Source organism: Schistocerca serialis, chromosome 4 (genome assembly GCF_023864345.2).
Source record: "Schistocerca serialis cubense isolate TAMUIC-IGC-003099 chromosome 4, iqSchSeri2.2, whole genome shotgun sequence".
In the NCBI taxonomy this organism is placed as follows: Eukaryota; Metazoa; Arthropoda; class Insecta; order Orthoptera; family Acrididae; genus Schistocerca; species Schistocerca serialis.
Genome location: NC_064641.1, coordinates 227,140,851 through 227,163,847, shown reverse-complemented (window position 1 = coordinate 227,163,847; position 22,997 = coordinate 227,140,851). Strand labels below are relative to the sequence as shown.

At 38.6% G+C, this 22,997-nt stretch overlaps 1 protein-coding gene across 1 annotated transcript in view; it reads left to right on the top strand.

Moving 5' to 3' along the window:
- The window catches only part of LOC126473376 (palmitoyltransferase Hip14), a 155,874-nt gene that overhangs the window by 19,817 nt on the left and 113,060 nt on the right, over positions 1-22,997 (top strand). Inside the window, exons 5-7 of the mRNA XM_050100383.1 lie at positions 3,445-3,607; positions 3,834-3,965; positions 4,403-4,603. Of these exons, the coding sequence (XP_049956340.1) occupies positions 3,445-3,607; positions 3,834-3,965; positions 4,403-4,603 (496 nt within the window). The remainder of the gene's footprint in view (positions 1-3,444; positions 3,608-3,833; positions 3,966-4,402; positions 4,604-22,997) is intronic.

Below are 22,997 nucleotides of genomic sequence, written 5' to 3'. Positions count from 1 at the left end.
CAGAATTTTCACACCATTATTTATTTATTGTGTTAAACCAGGTATCCATTTCACCAATCTTTCTGTAACATAAAGTGTCATTCAACACACAGTTTGGTTAATCTCTTTTAGTATTTGCCTATTGGAGTTTCTTTCAAATCAAGTGTATGTTTTTGTAACTCTTCTCCATATGCACCTCTAATTTTTTCCCTCTCCCATTTTCTCAGAGTTTATGATTCACAACAGTAGTTTAAAACATTACAAATAACTGTCCTTTTATTTACCAATATCTGCATGATCACAGCGATTATTCTTTTTTACTCTTTACCGTAAATTACTGTACTACCCAACTAACAGGTCTCATTTACTTCCTTTAGATTGCATTTCCTGTCTTAGTTTTGTTTCTCACGTGTCTTTCTAATTTATTGCAATCAGTTTTGTTTTATTTGTGTTTATCCGTAGCTTATGGTTGGTCACTGCAGAAGTCAAAATACTTAATGTATAATCTGTGTCCATTACTGACTCTGCTAATATTAAATATCATAGGCAAATCTAATGCACTGTGTTTGCTTGCCACTAATGTTTATCACTTTTTGATGTCTTCAGTGTTTCTGTCATTCTTCCTATAAACAAAATAAATAAATAAATAAATTGCTCAGTCTTCCAAACTAGTTTTTCTGAGGTACTAGTAAAGACTGTACAATTTACTTTTCAACATGTGTGAAGGATGAGTAACTCTCAAGTACTTTATAAAGAATAAAATACGGAAATTGGTGAGTTTGACTGATAATAAAGATGATCCGACCATAATTACTTACTGTTTCCTCATCATTAATTGCTACATTTCAGAGCAAGATTAGTAAAATTTTTAATTGTACAATTAAGAAAGTGACACATTATGTTCTTAAAATGATATGGGGGGGGGGGGGGGGTTACGAGAAGTTTGTAAGTTGAGCCATCATGCTCATCTTGTTCGTTATGAGTGCGTATACCACTGAAGGCCTCTAATACATGAGTGATTCTTTGCTCATTCCATTGCTTAACATAATATCCTTTGCATGTCTTTGTATAGCACAGTCTCTACACCTGTTTGCTATGTCATAGATTGACATTGCATTGCAGTTGATTATTTGAAATATAGTTAGATCAATAAATTGTGGCCCCACTTTGTGAACCCATACAGTTTTCCACCAGCGACTGTTGTTGAATTACATGGCCGTGCGGTTAAAGGCGCTGCAGTCTGGAACCACAAGACCGCTACGGTCGCAGGTTCGAATCGTGCCTCGGGCATGGATGTTTGTGATGTCCTTAGGTTAGTTAGGTTTAACTAGTTCTAAGTTCTAGGGGACTAATGACCTCAGCAGTTGAGTCCCATAGTGCTCAGAGCCATTTGAACCATTTTTTTGTTGTTGAATATGCTGTGTGGTAACCATAACTGAGTGCCTTTATGTCCCTAGCATGTAAGTCTTGCACCATTTGCTTGCGTATGCAGGATAGTGAGCACAGGCATTATTTTAAGCCCTTTCTTGGAGGTTCAAATTTGAAAACTATAAAAATTACAAGGAGACATATTGACTGGCCAGTATTTGCCTTTAGGGGATAAAAATCTAAGAAAAAAAAGCTATTGTTGCTTTCAGGTCTGTTAGTTTCTTCCTCAGGGAGGGAAGAGGAACATGTTTGAGAAAGCTAGAAAGGACGGGCAAGTCAGTCTTACCCCAGATCAAGAATGAGACACATGATGCGCATACCGGGGCAGCAAAAATGGGGCAGCTGATTTTGTGGAGAATTATTCTGAATGTGCTGGCAGGCCCAGGGGCTGAAAGATGGTGCATTTTGAACAGAGACAGCAGCTGTTGGAAGTAGTAGTTCCCAAAGGTAATTTATAGGCCAAGGAAAGAGTGAGTTAACATCTGAGGATTGATCGTTTTGGAATGGAAAAGGAGACTGGTGGAAAGATAGATTGCAAGCAGAGATGAACTTTTAAGCTGGGGCTTTTAGGAGTAATACCAAAGTTTAAACAGAACTGAAGGAAAATTGCATGATACTGTTGGTTGCGGAATGAGTGGAGCTATTGAGGTGTAGCATTAGGGAGCATGATGAGGTGATGAAAAAAGGAGAGTTGCTTTAGAGTGCTGAAAGTTGCACTATAAACAGAAAAGTAACACAAGCTGACGAGTTTCTGTATATCGGCAGACTAGCTGCTAGGATAAGAATAGAGTATAAAATAATAGTCACTATATGCACTTTAACAACCCCCAAGAATGAAATGCGACTATAAGGAGTAGGGAAAATGTCAATAGATTGAGAAAACCAGTACCTAAACAAGAGAAAATTGTTCGACAGTGCCACAGTGGAAGTAGAAGTGGATTTTCAAACAGTAAAAATATGTGCTGAACAGTCAAAGTAGATTGCCAGACAATGTGGATAGACTGACAAACAGTGGAGATGGGTAACCAAACAATAAGAATAGATTACTTAGCATGGAAGAGAAATTGTCAAATGATGAAAGCTGGGGGCTAAGCGACCTGTCACATTTTTCTAATTTACCCCAGATAAGGAAATAACTTCCTAAAACTGGGATACTTTTTTGTACTTTTGTATGTGTATTATTGGCAAGACTTGGAATTTCCTCCTGAAGGCAAGTATAATGCTCATTTAATGAATGAAGTTTTCTGATACGTGTGGTGACGTAAAGAAAACTGTTCCAGTCATTCAGCACTAGTTTCCTTCCTGAAGTGCTTCACACTTAAGGAAAGAATAAAGACATTATTGGTTTATTGATTTCAAATTCAGAAAAAAACACTGTTTACTGTGGTACTGCTAAGAAGTAGGATTAATTCTTCTATTTCACATTTACCAATGCATAAAAAAGATTTTTCTGTGAAATACAAGCAGATTTGCCAAGAAAGATCTCAACCAAAGCCAGAGAAAAGGTTCTGAAACACAGAAAGATAGGTAAAGAAATTGAGAATACGGTGGTTATCGGACTGTAGTCATGGAGACAGCTTACAAAATGTAGTGAATCTATGTAAAATAAATGAGATCAAAATAGAAGATATACTTTAAAGTTTCCAACTGGTTGATAGTTTCATTTTTCTGGTGAGTATTTCAGCAACTGTCCATGTCATCTTCATCCAATGCAGTTAACAATTCTTTTACATGTGCTGAACTTTCTATTCCATTAGAATGTGTTTGTGTGTGGGGCTGTAGTTGTGAATTCACAGAGTGTGAGATTTTATATTTATACATTTTAATGTTTATTTTTTATGTGTCTCAGTATCAGGTATGTACTGAAGGGTTCTGCTAAATTAGTATAAGACCATGAAGAAAGGAGGGGTATGTGACTGAAAACCCTGAGTAAGACAGTTTGGTTTAGATTTTCTGAGATTTTGTTAATGTGTGTGCTTTTGACATTTAATTGACAGTTAACCAAAAGTAATAAATTTTCATGTTTATATGTTGAAGCTTAGATCCAACTCGCCTGCTGTTGACCTTTGGAGCATGTACATCAATTCAAGACAAGCTACATGGTAATACTGCACTCCATTGGGCTATTCTGGCCCAAAATCATACTGCAATTAGTACACTTATTTTGCATGGTGCCAGTCTGGATATTACTAACATGCAGGTATGTGAGATGTGATCCCTTTAATTGCAGGAAATGAATAGTATGAAACAACTGTGTAGTTGATTAGCTTATTACGATCATTGTATTTTGACGGGGCAGTGTTACCTCATTTTGTTTTGAGTACATTGTGAAAAATCCAACTCTCCTGTCTATATAACAACACAGTGTCTAAGAAATTGACAAATTATTATTATTATTATTATTATTCTTACTGTTACCTTTTCAGGGAGATTCTCCATACACAATGTTAGCAATGTTTCAAAATGCACCTTGGGTAGGGAAGAAAGTTAGAGAAAAAATTCAAGAAGTATCGGTGACAAACAGGAGAAATCCTTGCTATAAATTTACCCGAGACAAGGTATGAGTTATTTTGAAGTTGCAGACTGGTTAGATGCAGCTCTTCTTGTTAGTGTATAGTGTATAAAACTTTTAGTCTTTAAGTAATTACTGCATCCTACATTCATTTCGAACTACTTCCTGTATTCAAGCCTTGGCCTGCCTCTGCAATATTCCTTGGTGGCTCAGGATGTATCCCATCAACATGCCCATTCTTTTATAAAAGTTGTGCCATGCAGCATAAATAAAAAAATGCTTATAAAAATAAATTATAGACTTGTAGACTACCTGTGCATAATTTCCAGTGTAGCTGTTTGACATTAACGGTAATTATCGTATGATACTTGCTTCATACAATAATTACCATTAATGTCAAACAGTGTTTACATACTGTATGATATGTTATATATAATCTAAGTGAATATGTTACTACATGTGTATGTGTTTGCATTTCTCTAGCGGCTCCGTTTCTGGTGCATGGTCTCAACACCGTTTCTTGTTTTCTACCTGATTGGCATAATCTTGCAGTCAGATCAGAACTACCTAGTCAAACTTGGTCTTTTACTTGCTTGCTACATCATACTGCATTTTGGTGGCCAAGTTATTTTTGATGACCGCCTCATGAACCTGCTACCAATGTCCATATATTTAGCAACAAAGGTGGGTATCTCTTTCAGTATTATTTCTTGTAGGAATAAAATTATTCAGATCTGTCCTGCTGGATTTTGAATGACAACTTGAAGACATGATGTTTCTGATTTACATCAGACTGCAGATACGAGGGTAATCTAGGAAGCTTGCCATTTTGCTTCAATGAATTCCAGGTATATATTTTATTGCATTTTGGACACAGTATGCTGTGATGTGCTTAGGCTTGCCACACAGAGTTAAGCATATATGATTTACACTGATCAGCCAGAACATGATGACCACCTACCTGCTAGGCAGTATCTCCACCTTTGGCATCGATAACATTGGTGACCTGTTGTGACATGGAAGCAATGAGGCCTTGGTAGATAGCTGGAGGTAGTTGCACCACATCTGCATACACAAGTCGCCTAATTCCCGTAAATTCTGGGGAGAGGGTGTGGGGGGGCGATGAGCTCTGACATGATGTTCAATCACATCCCAGGTGTGTTCAAGGAGGGCAAGCACATCAATTGGAACTCGCCACTGTGTTCCTCGAACTGCTCCATCACACTCCTGGTCTTGTGACGTGGCGCGTTATCATGTTGAAAAAACCCACTGATTGTTATGAAGGGGTGTACGTGGTTTGCAACCAGTGTATGATACTCCTTGGCCAGAAAGGTGCCTTGCATGAGATCCACTGGGCCCATGAATGCCCATGTGAATATTCCCCACAGCATAATGGAGCTGCTGTCAGCTTGTCTCCATCCCACAGCATGGTTGTCAAGGAGCTATTCCCCTGAAAGAGGCCAGAGTTGTGCAAACTCATTGGCACGATGAAGGAAGTCTCGGGATTCACCAGACCCTGCAACACTCCAGCTCTCCACCACTGCGCCAACGTCCAGTGCCGACGGTCACGTGCTCATTTCTGATGTAGTTGCCAGTGTCATAGTGTTAACTTTGGCACATGCATGGTTTGTTGGCTGCAGAGGCCCATTTTTAGGAGTGTTTGGTGCACTGAGTGTTCATACTTGTACTCAGCCTAGCATGAAAATCTTATGTTATTTCTGCCACAGTTTGCTGCTTGTCCCATTTTACCAGTCTGTCCAGCCTACAGTACCCAACATCTGTAATGAGGGGCTGGCCGCCCAATCCCACGACGTCTGGATGTAGTTTCACCTTGGTTTTGCCATGTGTTGAAGACAGTCACCACAGCATTTCTCAAACACCCGACATGTTGTGCAGTTTTTGAAATGCTCATGCTGAGCATCCAGGCCATCACAATCTGCCCACGGTCAAACTCAGATAGATTGCACATTTTTTTCCCATTCTAAGTATGGACAGCACACTCACTGATACTGCGTGCACCATGTGTGTGGATGACTAGCAATCATTCCTCGCCAGGAGACTCTGCTACTGCCAGTATGAGTTTATATCGATAGTAGGTTCATGGTCATAATATTCTGGCTGCTCAGAGTATTCAGCAATAGTTGTATCACTGGAATGAACTAACCTCAGAAAAGGGGAAAATTACATCTGGGCCCCCCACAAGGCAGAGTAGTGGCCCGCTCTCGTTTTTTACCTACATAAATTTTCGTCCAGTGACTTTAAACAATGGTTCAAGAACTGTAATATCTTCAATGCCCACTACATTTGTTCACATAAGAAGCTAGGTAGCAGGCCAGTGTGCAATAACAAGAAACAGTTTACCATGTGATGCTCTAGCAAGCACTGCCATTCTGCTGCATCTGCCTGTAGTGTGTGTTTCAGGATGTGTGTAGAACATTTAGCGTTGGTCTCCATATTAGCTTAGGTATGGTGAGGGCCTTTAGCTACTTTAGTGTTCATTGTGGTGGAATAAGCAAACATGACAAGTTTTATGCTAAGAAGTGGGTGTGCAGCGTACTTTGTGCACGTGTAAAGAATATCTGTCTCTATGTTACCAGGGTAAACATGTAAGAGAAAAATCATAGTTTAATCTTAGTTTAATTGAACAATGATAAACTTTCAAAATATGCATTAAAACTCTGTGTAATTAAACAGTAATGAAATAAACTTTCATTATATCACTGGCCACTTATGCAATTAGTCATTATCTCATAGACAACTGCCTAATTGTGGGATTGTGGTGCTAGCTTGTAATGTGGGTCATTTTCTTGCACGGATCATAAATTTTTTTCTGATCTAGTTTGCTGCATGTTTTACATCATTCCTGCTCACTTGAATATATGACAACACAATCTATCATTGTGTTACCTGAAGCAGTAACGAAGGAATAAGTATGGGCTCACCATTGTGAAACAACAGTGGAATGGTGCAAAATGATTTAATTTGTGTTTGGTACACTTTATACATAGGTGCCCCCATTCAAAGGTTAAGTAATGTAATGATAGTTCATTGTTAATGCAATGCACAGATTTAAGTTTCTAAGAGCTCTTTCACTTTTGTTAATGTATATACTGACCTGTTCCACATCCCTGTGGGTTATCCTTCTCAATAGAACCCACGGAACACAATAAATGAATGAATCGAAAATAAAATCAAAACAGAGCACCATCACAGGAAGGTTTAGTCATAGACATCAGCTGTGATACTCATGTTTTGCCTGTGGGTACTTTTTAAAGGCTTTTTTGTAGACTGTAAAACTCAACTCCAAACCTTGGACATGAATAAAAAAAAATCAGTAAAGGACGTCTTCATGACTGTCTAAATTCGTGTTGTGGTGTTACCTTGTCAAATAACTAGTGACCTGAAAATGTAGTATATCTTTTGTGTCGAAAGTTATATCTGTTGTTCGTGAAATTCACATCTAACTTTTTAAAAATGATTATATGTACAAATTTAAAAGGTTGTTGTGCTATTTTCCTGAAATCAAAGCCTTAGTGCTTTGAAATTGACTGTAAAAAAGAAGTGGCAATTTGGGAGCTTTTTGGCTGTAATGTTCACTTTTGCGAAAACCTCAACAATACTTTTCTGAAATTACCTTTGCTTGTTTCCTCATTTTGGTTCTACACAGCTTTCAACAAATTATTGTTGAGAAGCTGCTCAATTTTCATTCCTCTGATATCTCAAAATTATATGTTTTTTGAAAACTAATCCATTAATTACAAAATCTGCAGAATATTGATTTGACCTGTAATGGGCATTCATAGCCTTTTGACTCACACTTGACAGTTGTACAGATAGAACCAGAAAGGTACTTAATGTACAAGTAGAACTGAAAATAACTATATTCACACATAAAGGGAAGACTCAAATATTTTAAGAGGTCTTCTTTTCTGGTTACACTACAGTGCAGAGTGCAGACATTGTAAAGTGGCATTCGACCATGACCGTAAACAAATTAGAATTTAGACCTCCACAGGAGAGGGAGCAGTGTGAGGAAACAACCCATTGGCAGGGCAGCCAGCCTATACCAGTGTTCTGCATTTCTGCGCAAGCAGAATTCGACACATGGTCGCAGGGATCAGTGATCCCTTCAGGTGTTTTGAGGGTTGAAACTGAACTCTGTGATGGTGATGGACCGGGATTAGTTTCTTCACTCATTTCCAAATAAGAAAAGAGAAAGCAACCGAGAACAATGCAAAGCCTCCAGTAACAGCTACTGCACAATTGCTTCCTTTTGCTGGCAGTGTCAAAAATAAGGCAGTGTCAAAAATAAGGCAGTTCAGGCCTGATCTTTACTGGTGTTTGACACAACCACAGTTCAAAACACCCAACACCTAAAATGGCCATGCTGAAGTGTCCACATTATAACAGCTTTTGAAGTTCAGATCACAGACAAATGTATGTTTCTTTGTTTTATGATGCAAGGTCCCACGGTTGAGTCCAAGGTTGCATTACGTGGCATGTATCTTATGCAAATCGTCCAACCACACACATCTGGCATGACACCAGAGCATCAAGTGCATTGACATATTGTTGTTATCGTGCTCTATTTTTATTTTGCAAATGCTTTCTTACACATATTACCTTCAAAAATTTGTCTTCACTAAATGATTTGGAATACCAGTAACAAAACAGTACATTTCAGTATTTGTATGCAGAAAATAAAGCTGTTGCAAACTGCCTTTGAGAAAATAGTTCACCTGGATTCAGTTTGCTGTGAAGTAATGTTTATTAGGTAATTTCATGTTTTGCATTTTGGGGCAGAATTCACATTTATATTTGCATTTACTGTAAATCGCAAATTTTTTAGGGTTTTGCTATTAACCTAGCCATTCGTGGGAAGTTAAACTCCTGCCTTCATTCTTAAGTTTCTTAAACTCGTTTGTTTATTAACTTTAAACTTCATGCTTATTTTTGCATAAGTAGTTCACTCATCCATTCTGCGTCATGAAATATTTGAGAAAACTAGTATTGAAATCTCTACCAAGGTATTCTGACTTACATTTCCTGTGGTTCCTCCGTATCACCTTGAATGAATACCAGGATGATTTACATTTCCTGTGATTCTTCTAAATCACCTTCAACAAGGTCATGTCCAATTCTATCACACACCATCACCATTTCAATAAGATTCTTCATATCACTTTGGCCATTTGTCAGCCAGCTGGTTTGAGGTGTTTCTCTCACTCTCCTCTTTGTAGCCAAGGAAAGGGTCCCCCCCCCCTCCCCCCCCCCCCCCCCCCCCCCCCACACACACACACACACACACACACAGTTTGGTCATCAGACCTTCGAGTTATGTGACTGTACCATTTCCACCTGGATTACAAGTGTATTTTGTTTATGGGAACAACTTTAAAACTACCTCTTAGGCTGCAGTCACAGTGGCACAGAAATTGGTGGATTCTGCCAATGGCCAATCCTTCCAAATCAGTACGTCATTATGAGCCCTGTCGTACTGGAGCCAATATCATAATCCAAATGTACATATTTCAGGCAACAGTCAGAGAAATTCAGATCAGTTTGTTTTCTTCAGCCAAATCTACCAACATTCTTAAACGTGAAGTATGGAATGTGAGAAAATGATAAGTTTAATCCAAGAAAGAGTGAGCTTGCGCCATCATGAGAATAAAAATATCATAACTGGGATATAGTTCAGAATCTGTGGACTGAACCTGCAGTTTTATTGGAAACCACAAGTAGGCAAAATCATTAGTGGAAGTTTTAGGTGTGAATTACAACCTCAAAAAATAATTTGTTCAAGTGAAAAGGGGATAGCATATCTTGTGTTTAAAGTTACTGTAGTGGATTTTCTTTGGGTTGTAGGGGCAGATGTTAGCAGTCTATAAATTATTATTGCTGCTTGCTGGCATTTTTATGTGACTAGGATGGTGATTCTGTTACATGGATTGGTTTTCAAATGTGCTTTCAGTGTTTGTAGTACCTTATTCTAAATTTTATGTATGTCGTTCATATATATATGCTTGTCTTTGAAATTTAGATGTATGTCTGTGCAAACTCAGATAAATTCAGCAAAACGTAGTGGTTTAATCTTGCTTTTCAGGGTCACCACTAATCAACTCAAGTACGGAAAGCTGAAGACACATACATGAAACACTTATGCATAATGAAAACTAATTTTGAATGCTTGTGGAAATGTGATTCAAGCTCTATTAAAAAATCCAATACCTACAGTAAAGATGCATTTCTGGCTCAAGTGAAACCAGCAGTGACATTTCGATATCTGGCAATTACATCTTTCAGTACTAGGCCTATATCACAATCTCAAAAGTACAATTTCAGAGTTTTTGTGTGATGTGTTGGATGCTAATTTAAAAGCACCTCCAAATACTAAGAAATATTAAAGTTCTCCTATACTGAATTTTACTGCTCTGCTTTGTGCAAGTTCACTAAATGATACTGTAGTAAAGTTGTTTTCCTTTATTAAAAGCTACACTCAGTCGGGAATAATACTGCCACCAGAAAACTTGTTACTTCCTTTCTCAAACCCACTGAGAAAGTGTTTAAAGAGCATTGAAGATTCTATTACTAGAGTTGATTATCTGAATATACTGCCAGTATTGCATTAATTTCACCATTTTTAGATTAAAGTGAGCTGCTGTTAAACCACAAAACTACCTTTTGTTAAATAATAATTGCTGTCACACACAAGTTTTATCCATGCATCTTATAATAGAAACATACTTTCACTATGTAACATAACCATTACGTGCTCGTAAGTCCATGGGCAAAATCTTTATACATCCAAATTGCACTCCCTACCACTGTATCTTAGTAAACCATACTCTGAACAATGTGTTTTGGAGAGATCTTAATGTAGTGTATCATTGAAACTACATACTTTCATAATACATATGTTTAAATATGAAAAAGTCAAGTATGGCACGTTAGGTTCAAAGGTGGCGATGGCGGGAGAAGGAAAGTGGAGTCACAAAGTTAGAGTGTTTTTACCTTTTGTGGTGTGGTATTTTTCTCTTCATCTCATATATTTGTAAAACTTGTCTGGTAATTCCAGTAACTGATTGTAGAGTGTACAGTACTCGCCACGTTCTGTTCAAGATGGGTATACACTGAGGTGACAAAAGTCCTGGGACAGCAGTATGCACATATACAGATGGTGATATTATCAGGTACACAAGATATAAAATGACATTGCATTGGTGAACCTGTCATTTGTACTCAGGTGATTCATTTGAAAAGGTTTCCAACGTAATCATGGCTGCATGACAGGAATTAAGACACTGAACATGATCCGTAGTTGGAGCTACACAAATGGGACATTCCATTTCAGAAATCATTAGGGAATGCAATATTCCAAATCTTCCATGTCAATTGTGTGTCGAGAATACCAAATTTCGGACAGACAAGCAACACAGCATGAAATAACCACAGAAATCAATGTGGGATGTAAGATTGACATATCTGTTATGACATGCCGCGAAATTTGGCGTTAATGGGCTACGGCAGCACATGACCAACAAGAGTTCCTTTTGCTAACAGCACGACACAACCTTCAGCACCTCTCCTGAGCTCATGACCTGGACCCAAGTTGTCAACAAGGCACTGTGGAAGCTGGTTGTGGCTCCATAATGGTGTGGGCTGCATTTATGTGGAATGAAATGGATCCTCTGATTTATTTGGCTACCTGGAGACCATTTGCAGCCTGGACTTTATAATCCCAAACGAAGATGGAATTCTTGTGGATGACAATGCACCATGTCACTGGGCCGAAATTGTTCAGGATTGGTTTCAAGAACATTCTGGACAGTTTGAGCAAACGATTTGACCACCTGGATTGCCACACATGAATCCCTTCAAACATTTGTGAGACATAATTAAGAGGTCAGTTGATGGACAAACTCCTGCACCTTCAACACTTTCACAATAATGGATGGCTGTAGATGCAGCATAGTTCAGTATCTCTGCAGGGGACTTCCAACAACTTGTTGAATCCATGCTACAACCAGTTGCTGCATATGCTGGGTAAATAATGGTCCGACATGATATTAGGAGGTATCCCATGACTTTTTTGACATCAATGTATGTAAATCATTTATATGCATCTGTCTCTTTTTAATAGCAAATGCCTCATTGCAGCACTTGGCTCTAAGTGCAGAGGTGTCATCGTATCCATTCCACCCTTGGAAGTTAAAATCTATCCTACTTCATACATAGAATAGGTTCTAACCTAACCTATCCTCCTTGACTCCACCAAATTCTGACGGAGGAGGTTCGATACGCTGTGACCAAGCTATCGGCAAGTGTTATCAGGTGACCTTTGGCAGTAGTGTCTGACTGCCACTGTCGGTGCCACTGTGAACGCACCCTTATGAATTCATTGTGCACTGTGTCTTTCAAGAATACTCCTCCAGAACATTGTAACATGTACATTTCTCTTGTATGGAACTTCTGTTCATGAGGCTTTTTTAATGCCCCGATTTCACAGCCATATAGTAGAACTGATCTTATTACAGCTGTTTTATAAATATTGCATTTTGCTTTTATGAACTTTTTGCATCTCTCAGAACCTCTGGAAGCATATACTGCTTGTCCAACCAGATTGGGATGCCTGCTTCAGTTGATCCATCCACTGACATTACTGATCCCAGATACTTAAAATTTTTAACTCCTTGAAGACCAACATTCTCAAACTTCATATCTGTGGTTTGTGTGGCATCAAGACTGAAGTCGCACCTTATGAACATAGTCTTTGTTCTACTGATGCTTAAGCCATTTATTTAAAGTGCCTTTCTCCAGTCATCAAGGTTCTCTCACTTTCCTGGATGGTGTTAGATATAACGGCTACATCATCAGTATACGGAAGATTCCATAGTGTTGCTTTTTGTATCTTTGCAGTTATATAATTCATTATAAGGTAAAACAAAAGGCTATTCTCCAAGGGACACTACATTAACATTGAAGCATTTTCATATGCCTTCTGTCAACATGAGCTTTTTTGAGTAATGGAGCAGATGTAGTTGGGTTTCATCAAAGGTTAAGATAGTTTGTGTAAATAATAATTTTAAGAATTATATAGTATATATAAATATGCTGTTTCACTTTTTGACAACAGATTCAATGTTGGATACTCATTTTCAGTTACCTATTATGTTGTGAACATACAAGGCAAACATTGGATGAAACATAGATGAGTAGGGTAATGAAGAGTTACCTATAATGTACCATTTATAAATACCAGCAAAACTCATGGTATAAATATGTATCAAGGACAAATAGCAGCTCTCATAAGCTCATGCCTCATATAATCTACAAGCAAGTGGTAGCGAGTAGTGTTGAAGAGGTTGTGAAGAACGAGGAATTTGGTGAACCATGGACCTTGCCATGGTGGAGTGGCTAACATGCCTCAACGTAGTCATACCGTAGGTGCAATCACAATGGAGGAGTATCTGTTGAGAGACTAGGGAAAAGTATTGTTCCTGTAGAGGGGCAATAGCCTTTTCAGTAGTTGTAGGGAGAACAGTCTGGATGATTGGCAGATCTGGCCTTGTAAAATAAGCCTACTTGGCCTTGCTGTGCTTGTACTACGGACGATGGAAAGGAAGGGGAAACTACAGCCAGGATGTGTAGCTGTACTGTATGGTTAAATGATAGTGGCGTCCTCTAGGGTAAAATATTTCAGAGGTGAAATAGTCCCCCATTCAGATCTCTGGGCAGGGACTACTCAGGAGGATGTAATCATCAGGAGATAGGTTTAAGTTAGGTATAGTGGGAATTAGCGAAGTTTGGTGGCAGGAGGGACAGGACTTTTGGTTAGGTGAATACAGGGTTGTAAATATAAAATCAGATAGAGATAGTTCAGGAGTAGGATGAATAAGACAATAGGAATGCGAGTAAGCTACTTTGAACAGTGTAGTGAATGCAGTATCTTAGCCAATATAGACATAAAGCCAACATTCATCATAGCAGTATAAGTTCATATGCCAATGCTCTGCAGATAGTGAAGAGATTGAAAAAATTTGTAATCTATGTCTGTGTCTACATCTACATGGATACTCTGATAATCACACTTCAGTGCCTGGCAGAGGGTTCATTGAACTAGCTTCACAATACTTCTCTATTGTTCCTTTCTGCAACAGCACATGGAAAAAACGAACACCTATATCATTCTGTGCGAGCTCCAATTTCCCTTATTTTATGATGATGATCATTTCTCTCTGTGTAGGTCAGTGTCAGCAAAATATTTTCGCATTCAGAGGAGAAAGTTGGTGATTGAAATTTCATGAGAAGATCTTGCCATAATGGGAAATGTCTTTGTTTTAATGATGTCCCCAAATGCTGTATCATGTCCGTAACACTTTCTCCCCTACTTCTCGATAATACAAAAAAATACTGCTCTACTTTGAACTTTCTTGATGTACTCCGTCAATCCTGTGTGGTGAGGATCTCACACCTCACAACAGTATTCCAAAAGTGGATGGACAAGTGTAGTGTCGGCAGTCTCTTTAATAGACCTGTTGCATCTTCTAAGTGTTCTACCAACTTGTTTAAGTTGTTCATAATTGTAATTCCTAGGTATTTAGTTGAATTTACGCCTTTTACATTTGACTGATTTCTCATGTAACCACAGTTTAAAAGATACTTTTTAGCACTCATGTGGACGACTGCATGCTTTTCATTACTTAGTATCAGTTGCCAATTTTTGTACCATACAGATATCTTTTCTAAGTTGTTTTGATCTTCTGATGTCTTAATTAGATGATAAATGACAGTGTCATCTGCAAACAACCTGAGACGGCTGCTCAGGTTGTCTCCTAAATTGTTTATATAGATAAGAAACAGCAAAGGGCCTTTAACACTACCTGGGGCAATGCCAGAAATCAATTCTGTTTTACTCAATGACTCTGTCAGTTACTATGAACTGTGATCTCTCTGACAGGAAATCATGAATCCAGTCGCGTAACTGAGACGATATTCCATAAGCACACAATTTGATTACAAGCCATTTGTTAAGTAAAATGTCAAAAGCCTTCTGGAAATCTAGGAATATGAAATCAATTTGAAATTCTTCGTCAATAGCTTTCAGAACTTCGTGTTAGTTAAGAGCTAGTTGTGTTTCATTAGAACTATGTTTTCTAAATCTGTGTTGACTTTGTGTCAACAGATCATTCTTTTTGAGGTAATTCGTAATGTTCATACACAATATATGTTCCAAAATCCTGCTGCATATCAACATTAAAAATTGCCTTTCTTGTATATTGATGTGACCTGTAAAACATTCCTGTCTTTGGGTACGGATCTTTTGTCGAGAGAGCAGTTTTATGTGACTATTAAGTATGGGTCTATTGCATCAGCATACTCTGAAAGGAACCTAATTGGTATACAGTCTGCACTGGAAGGCTGGCTGGGAGGGGAGCTGGAACGTCCTATCCTGATGATGTTAAACTTAGTGACTTGGCTTCCCCGTATTTCAGGAACCACTGTAGCCATTGACAAGAAACTTTTACACGACATTAAACTGTATGTTCTGAGTCTACTGAACTATGATAATTGCATTTCAGCCACTGCTTTCGGAAATACAATTTCTTCATTACACGGTTAAAATTTTTGATACTTTTTTGTACGTTACCTAACTAGTTTTAATTATACATAACATTATGTTATTTTAGTTCAGTAGACTCGGGATGTGTATGTTATTACTCCTGAAAATTTGAATACTCTACTCGAAGTGGTTTCTGAGATTTAGGGAAAAATGCAACAGAAAATGTAAATTTTTCAGGAACAGCTTCTAAAGTTTCAAAAGACTGTAACTCACTTAATATATGCTTAGTTTTTTATTTTTAGTCGCTCAGAAGCACCCTGCATCATACTGTATATTATCCTCTTGATCTTTTTCCAAGTTTTTTCTTCTTTCTGGACTCCTTAGTGGCCAACTGTGCCGAATACTCTACTATATCAGTGCGAACCTTTTCTATCCATTCAAGTTCTCTGATGCAGTTTGCTCCAGAATTAATTCCCATATGCTGTAGCACTTTCACCCTACCAATGTTGCCATCATTAAAAGCAATAACAGCATCACTGATGCACCACTTTAGCGTCTTCATTCCAACAAAAACATTTTTTGGTAAGCGAGTCCATATAAGATTATTGAATGGCTCATTGGGATTTTGTGTCTCACCATGTAGACACTTCTTCAGTAACTCAGGATTTGCCAGGTCTCTGTAAATAGGTTTTATGCCATCCATGACTGCTGCTGGGATGGAATGTTTATGGCTCTATGAACTGTTTGGGTACTGGGCATTGTTGTAATTGCACCATGAATCAGGTGCAGGAGGGCAAAGGTGGTATACTGGTTTTTCATCAGTTGACAGTCTGTGGAAGAAGGTAGCCCATACTGCCTGCTTCATTTTCAACAAATCCTCAGTATTGCTTCTAATGGCCATCTCATAATACTGCTGTAGTTTCTTATTCGTCTAACCATGTATTTATTATGTTCAGCATTACAAAATGTAAATTTAGGATACATGTGACCTAAGAAACTGTGTATATTACATTATGAAATGTCAGAAAGAAATTAGCAAATAAAAAAAAATGCGCCTCAACCCAGGATCGAACCCTTGACCTCTTACATGCTAACCCAAAAGTCTATCCACTGCACCAGTTGCAGAGCACAAATTACATGTGCTGACAGAGGTAGTTACCATACATGTGGTTACAGTGTTGTCAGATTGCCACTCTTTAACGTCCTTTTTCTGCCGGATGTACACTCCGAAAGAAATTTTGTGAGAGACATTTTTTTATTGCTGGCATGTGAGGAGTCACGCTGTGAAGCCAAAGTGTGCAAATTTCGATTCACCCTCCATATGTGTGTCTATATATGTATTGCAAATTTTATAATGAGATAAAAATCCGAAAATGTGAAAAAAAGTTTCCCTTCCCCCCACCCCTGTTATAACTCCCCTTAAGTGATTTAAGTTGCTTCACTACTCCAAAGATATCTACTTCTAAGTTACTCATATTAGCAGCTGTTCTCAATTTGAATTCTGGAATATTTATTTCGTCCTCCTTGGTGAAGGAATTTTGGAAGCTGTGTTTAGTAACTCTGCTTTAGCAACACATTGTCGATAGTATTTCCACTGCTATCATGTAGAGAAGGCATTAATTGCATCTTGCCACTATCATAATTTACATACAACCAGAATCACTTTGGTTTTCTACCAGGTTTCGATACAAAGCTTCGTTGTAGAAATATTACAGCATCTCGCATTGAAGTCCATGCTAAATTTCGAGCTTCTGTAAAATATTGCGTCTTGGGGATTTTGCATTCTTTTAAATTTGGTATGCTTTTTTCGTTGTTTCTGCAACAGTGTTCTGACTCGTTTTGTGTACCAAGGGAGATCAGCTCCACTGTTTGTTAATTTATTTTGTATAAATCTCTCAATTGCTGTCAATACTGTTTCTTTGAATTCAAGCCACATCTGATCTACACTTACATTATTAACTTTGAAGGAGTGGAGATTGTGTCTCAGGGAAGTGTCAAGTGAATTTTTATCTCCCCCTTTTTTTTTTTTTTTTTTTTTTTTTTTTTTTTTTTTTTTTTTTTAAATAGTATATTTTTGGAGGATTTGGAAGTTAAGATATTCAGTCTCACTAAACAACTCTGTGTTTACTTATCTCTGTATCCATTTTGATGCTCATTAGCTCAGGATTATTTGTTGCTAAGAGACCAAGTGTGTTTCCACAACCATTAACTATTTGAGTGGGCTGATGAACTAACTGCCCAAAATAATTTTCAGAGAATGCATTTACCAAAATTTTGGATGATGTTTTATGCATTCCTTCACATTTAAACATGTATTTTTGCCATTTGCCAATATGTCGAGGGTAAATTGAAGTCACCACAATTATAATTGTATGAGGGGCGTACGTGTTTGAAATTAAACTCAAGTTTTTCTTTGAACATTTCAGCAGTTGTATCATCTGCGTTGAGAGGTCAGTAAAAGGATCCAATTATTATTTTATTCTGGTTTCCAACTCACACTAACTCACATGAACTATCCACTTCAGTTTCGCTTTAAGGTAAACTACTTCTAACAGCAACGAAACATGCCACCGCCAACTGTGTTTAGCCTGTCATTTCTGAACACTGCCAGGTCCTTCACAAAACTTTCAGCTGAATTTATCTCCGGCTTGAGACAAGCTTTCAGTGCCTATAATGATTTGAGCATCAGTGCTTTGTTTTAACACTAGGAGCTCTGCTACTTTCCTAACACAGCTATGACAATTTACAACTGTTATACCAATGGTTCCTAAATATAGGTTCTTTCTGTGTTTGACCTGCACTTTTTGAAACTGAAGCCCTTTTTGTTTTTCCTTGAGATCCTCTAACCTAGAAAACTGCCCAGCCCATTCCCCAAAACCACTGCTACCCATGTAGCTGCTTCCTGTGCATAGTGAACTCCTGACTGATTTAGCGGAGCCTGAAACCCCACCACCCTATGGTGCAGCTTGAGGAATCAGCAGTGTACACAGTCACAGAACCGTCTGAGCCTCTGATTCAGACCCTGCACTCTGTTCTGTACCAGAGTTGTGCAATCGGTCCTGTCGATGCTGCTGCAAATGGCGAGCTCTGCTTTCATCCCGCAAGCAAGACTGGCAATCTTTACAACTTCTGATAGCCACTCGAAGCCAGAGAGAATCTCTTCTGATGAAAGGCGACACACATCATTGGTACCAATGTGAACAACCACTTGCAGTTGGCTGCACCCTGTGCTCTTCGTGGCAACCAGAAGGACCCATTCCACATGTGGAATGTCTCCACCAGGTTTGCACACGGACTGCAAGTTGGTGTTCTTCCCCTCCTTGGCAGCCATGTCACTAATGGTCCCCATAACTTGACTAACATTGGAGCTCCCAACTACCAGTAATCCCACCCTCTGTGATTGACTGGAATTTGCAGGCTGAGAAATTTCCTCTGAAACAGTACAAGTGACTAACATGTGGCTGCGGGGCAGTGTTGGCCACAGACAGCACCTGGATCCTGTTTGTCAGACTAACCAGTTAGGCCTTACATTCGGCCGCCTCAGAAGTCCACCACCCGCCATGCCCCGAGGCGACTTCCCACTCAGCAGGGGGTGAGGGGTCTACCTCAGTGCAAGCAGTAACTGGGCTGGCCACCAGTGCAACCAACCAGCAAACTCATGGGCCATGCTGGATGTCCGTTGGATCCCCACGACCCGCCCACAACAGTAATGCCTATCCAACTGCAGCCTCAAGCTTTGTAACCTAAGCCATAACAGCCTGGGGGCTGACAGCAAAGTGTCACCAGCTCAGCTTGCATCCACATACAGTAGTCACAGTCTCTATCCATACTAAATGCTGTGGAAAACTACACTGCACAGACAAACAAAGGACTATCGACATCCACTACAAAACTGTACTGTAGACACTGATAAAAATGGGAGAACTGTGTCTAATAAATATGATTAACATGCAGGCATTCAAAAACTAAACTACCAAAGTAGTCAGGTGTGACTAAATAATTCGCTCCTGATTAGGAGCTTGTAATATGTCCCCAAATCGATTTAATTTCTGACACAAATGTAAACATGAGAACTGTGTCTACTAAATATTGAATTAACATGCAGAAATTCAAGAAACTAAACTACCAAAGCACACAGATAAAACTACATAATTTGATCCTGGTTAGGAACTCACAAAATCAGTTGCTGCTTGTGTCCCGGCCAGCTGCCGCTGCCTGACTGGCTGACTAATACCAACAAGTGGTCACTAACTTTAAAAAAAAGTGAACAAATGGCTATCGACATGCGCTCTGGAGCTCTACTGCAAATGCTGAACTGTGCAAGAACTGTATCTAATAAATTAAGTTAACATGCACAGATTCAAAAACTAAACTACCAAAGCACTCAGGTGAGACTAAATAATTCGATCCTGATTAGAAAGAGATAAAAATATAGCTAAGGGAGCCAAAAATGTAATACTGATGGTGGACTGGAATTTTATAGTAGAAAGAAAAGGAAAAATAGTAAGTATGGACTGGGGGGGGGGGGGGAGGAGTATTGAAAGAAGGAGTAGCATGGTAGAATTTTGCAAAGAGCGTAATTTAATCATCGATAACATTTGGTTTAATAATCATATAAGAGGACTGTTTATGTAAAAAGGACCTGGAGACACCAGAAGGTTCCTTATTGATTCTATAATAGTAAGACAGAGATTTCGGAACCAGATTTTAAACTTTAAGACATTTATAGGGGCAGATGTGAACTCTGCGCACAATTTATTGGTTATAAAATGTAGACTAAAACTGAAGATGCAAAAAGGTTGGAAATTAAGGTGGTGAGACCTGGATAAGTAGAAGGGACCAGAGATTGTTGATAGTTTCAGAGGGAGCATTCGGTAATGATTGACTACATCAGGGGAAAGGAATATAGTAGATGGTGAATGGGTAGCTTTGAGAGATGAAATAGCGTAGGCAGCAGATGATCAAATAAGTAAAAAGGCAAGGCATTTAGGAAAATATCACAGGAGATGTTGAATTATTGATAAAAGGAGAAAATATAAAATTGCAGCATATGAAGCAGGCAAAAGGAAGAACAAATGTCTTAAAAAGTGAGATTGACAGGAAGTGTGAAATAGCTAAGCAGAAATTGCTAGGAGACAATTGTATGGACATAGAATCATACATAATTAGCAGAAAGATAGATACTGCCTATAGGAAGATTAGGGTACCTATGGAGAAAAGAGAAGCAACTATGTGGATGTCAGGAGCAGAGACAGAAAATCAGTATTAAGCAAAGTCGGAGAAACTGAAAGGCGGAAGGAATATGTAAAGGGGCCATATGAGGCAAATGAACTTAAGGGCAGTATTGTAGAAAGGGAAGATGACATGGATGAAGATGAGATGGGAGATATGATACTGTGAGTCACAAGAAGAACTTGACAAAGCATTGAAAGACGTAAGTCGAAACGGCACCTGGAGTACATGACATTCTGTCAGAACTAATGATATCTTTGGAAGAGCCAACCATGACAAAACTATTGCACAAAGTGTGCTAGACATAAGAGAATGGCACAATAGCCCCAGACTTAAAGAAGAAAAATGAAACGTGCTACATGTTACCCTTTCCCCCTCCCCTGCCCTACCCTCCTTTTGAGAGCCCCTAGCACAGCTAAGAATTGGCAACATCATTGCAAATGTTTGATGACCCCGTGGTAGTGCATTTACTTCCTCAGCTGGTCCTGAATTGTTCCACTAAATTCATGTGACTTTCACTTTCCACTTCAACAACTTAAGCTACATAAACCTTACGTAACATGAGACACTGAGACAAAAAAACTTAATTTTTGGACTCCAAGAATGCTGTACTTCACTTAAGTAACAACTGTTCTTATCTTGAATGTTGCATTATGAGATTTAGTGACCAATGTTGCGTCGGAGGAACTTACTCCCAGCAGTGTCTCATTAACTCGGTTGTTCCACACCAGTCTTGTGACGCAAAGGTGATGTGAGTTCTTCTAATAACAGTGCAGACCAGTGCATTCTAGGTTCTTGTTCTGTTTTATTTAATGTCGCTGCAAATTGCTGGAAGAAATTCTTTACCAAAACCTGAAGAAAACCTTTACACATTAAGTGTTCTCAGAAGCTCAATTCAGTAAGCTGTGTTAATGGTCATAGATGTCTGCGTTTTCAGTACTGAGCTTCTTCAGTATACAAACATCTCCGAAGAGCTCTGACTTGATTTTCAACAATATGAATTTGAGTTTTGTTCATCACATAGGACCCATATATCATTGTGACTAGTTGTGAAGTGAATATATTTCCTTTGTGCTAAATCCGTGTAATGCCAACTAGGCACCAGTGTAGAAGTTCGTTGGTTTAAGTCTAATCAAATACCTTAAATATCTCTTTTATCAGCATTAAGTTCTCCATGAATCCATATATGGTCATTAAAATGAGCAGTGTACCTGCATTGCTGTAGAGCATGCATTGCAATGTATTCACACAATTTATCACATACATTTACTGTAATAAATCAAACAATGACAGGAAAACACATACACCACAGTTACATGCTATGGCTTTATACATATATCTGACAAAAATATTGCATGAAGAATTGCTTCTAAAAGGAAAAGAAATGAAATAATGCTTTTAATAATAACATTAAACAACATAGTGTAGTATTCCGATTGGATCACAAACTATGATATTAATTTTGATCCAGACTCACATCTTGTATATTAGTGGAATACAATACCCATTGCATTAAAAAGGGGTCATCTGCCTCCATTGCTGTTAGTGGAATACAATACTCATTGTATTAAAATTGGTCATCTGCTTCCATTGCTTAGAGCTTGAAATGCAAATTGCAGACTTTTTTGTGGAGCATCACTCAACAACAGAAAAGCATTTTATACTCTCCAAAGCGATGATCGGTAGCTCACGCTTTTGACAAAGGGTGAAGGGAGCACATTGCTGCCACCGCAGTTACTGGCGGTTTGCAGCAAATGAGTCCTGGAGAGCTAAAGGTGCATGCAGCATCAAAGGCAGACAGAGTTCTAAAATATCTTTAAAAAATGTTATTGGCTGGAACTGTTATTACTGGTGTGTCCAGGCTTCAGAATTCAAACAGAAGGTGCTATAAAAATTTAGGCAAGGAGCAGTTTTGCCTTCAAGACGTTGCATCCAGAAGTGTGTGATTTACCACTAGACCATGTGCATAGACGTAGAATAGCAGATTGAACAGAAGACAAGACTTCCTCAAGGAACAGCCACAGCCTACAGTGTTACCAGTTTGTGCAGGTAGCTGGACCTCGAGTATTATCAGCATAGCCACAATATTGGTCTCATGCCATGGTTGACACACAGTTAGATTCTGCGGTGGCTGGCCACTAGCCAGATTTTGTCTCAAAGAGTGTACATAATTCATTTGGGTAATGTAAATTGTAGTCTTCAAGTAGTTAAGCCAAAAGAAAGATATTATTTTAGCTGCCCAACAGAGCTGATGGTTCCATTGTAATCCTCAGTAATTTGACAACT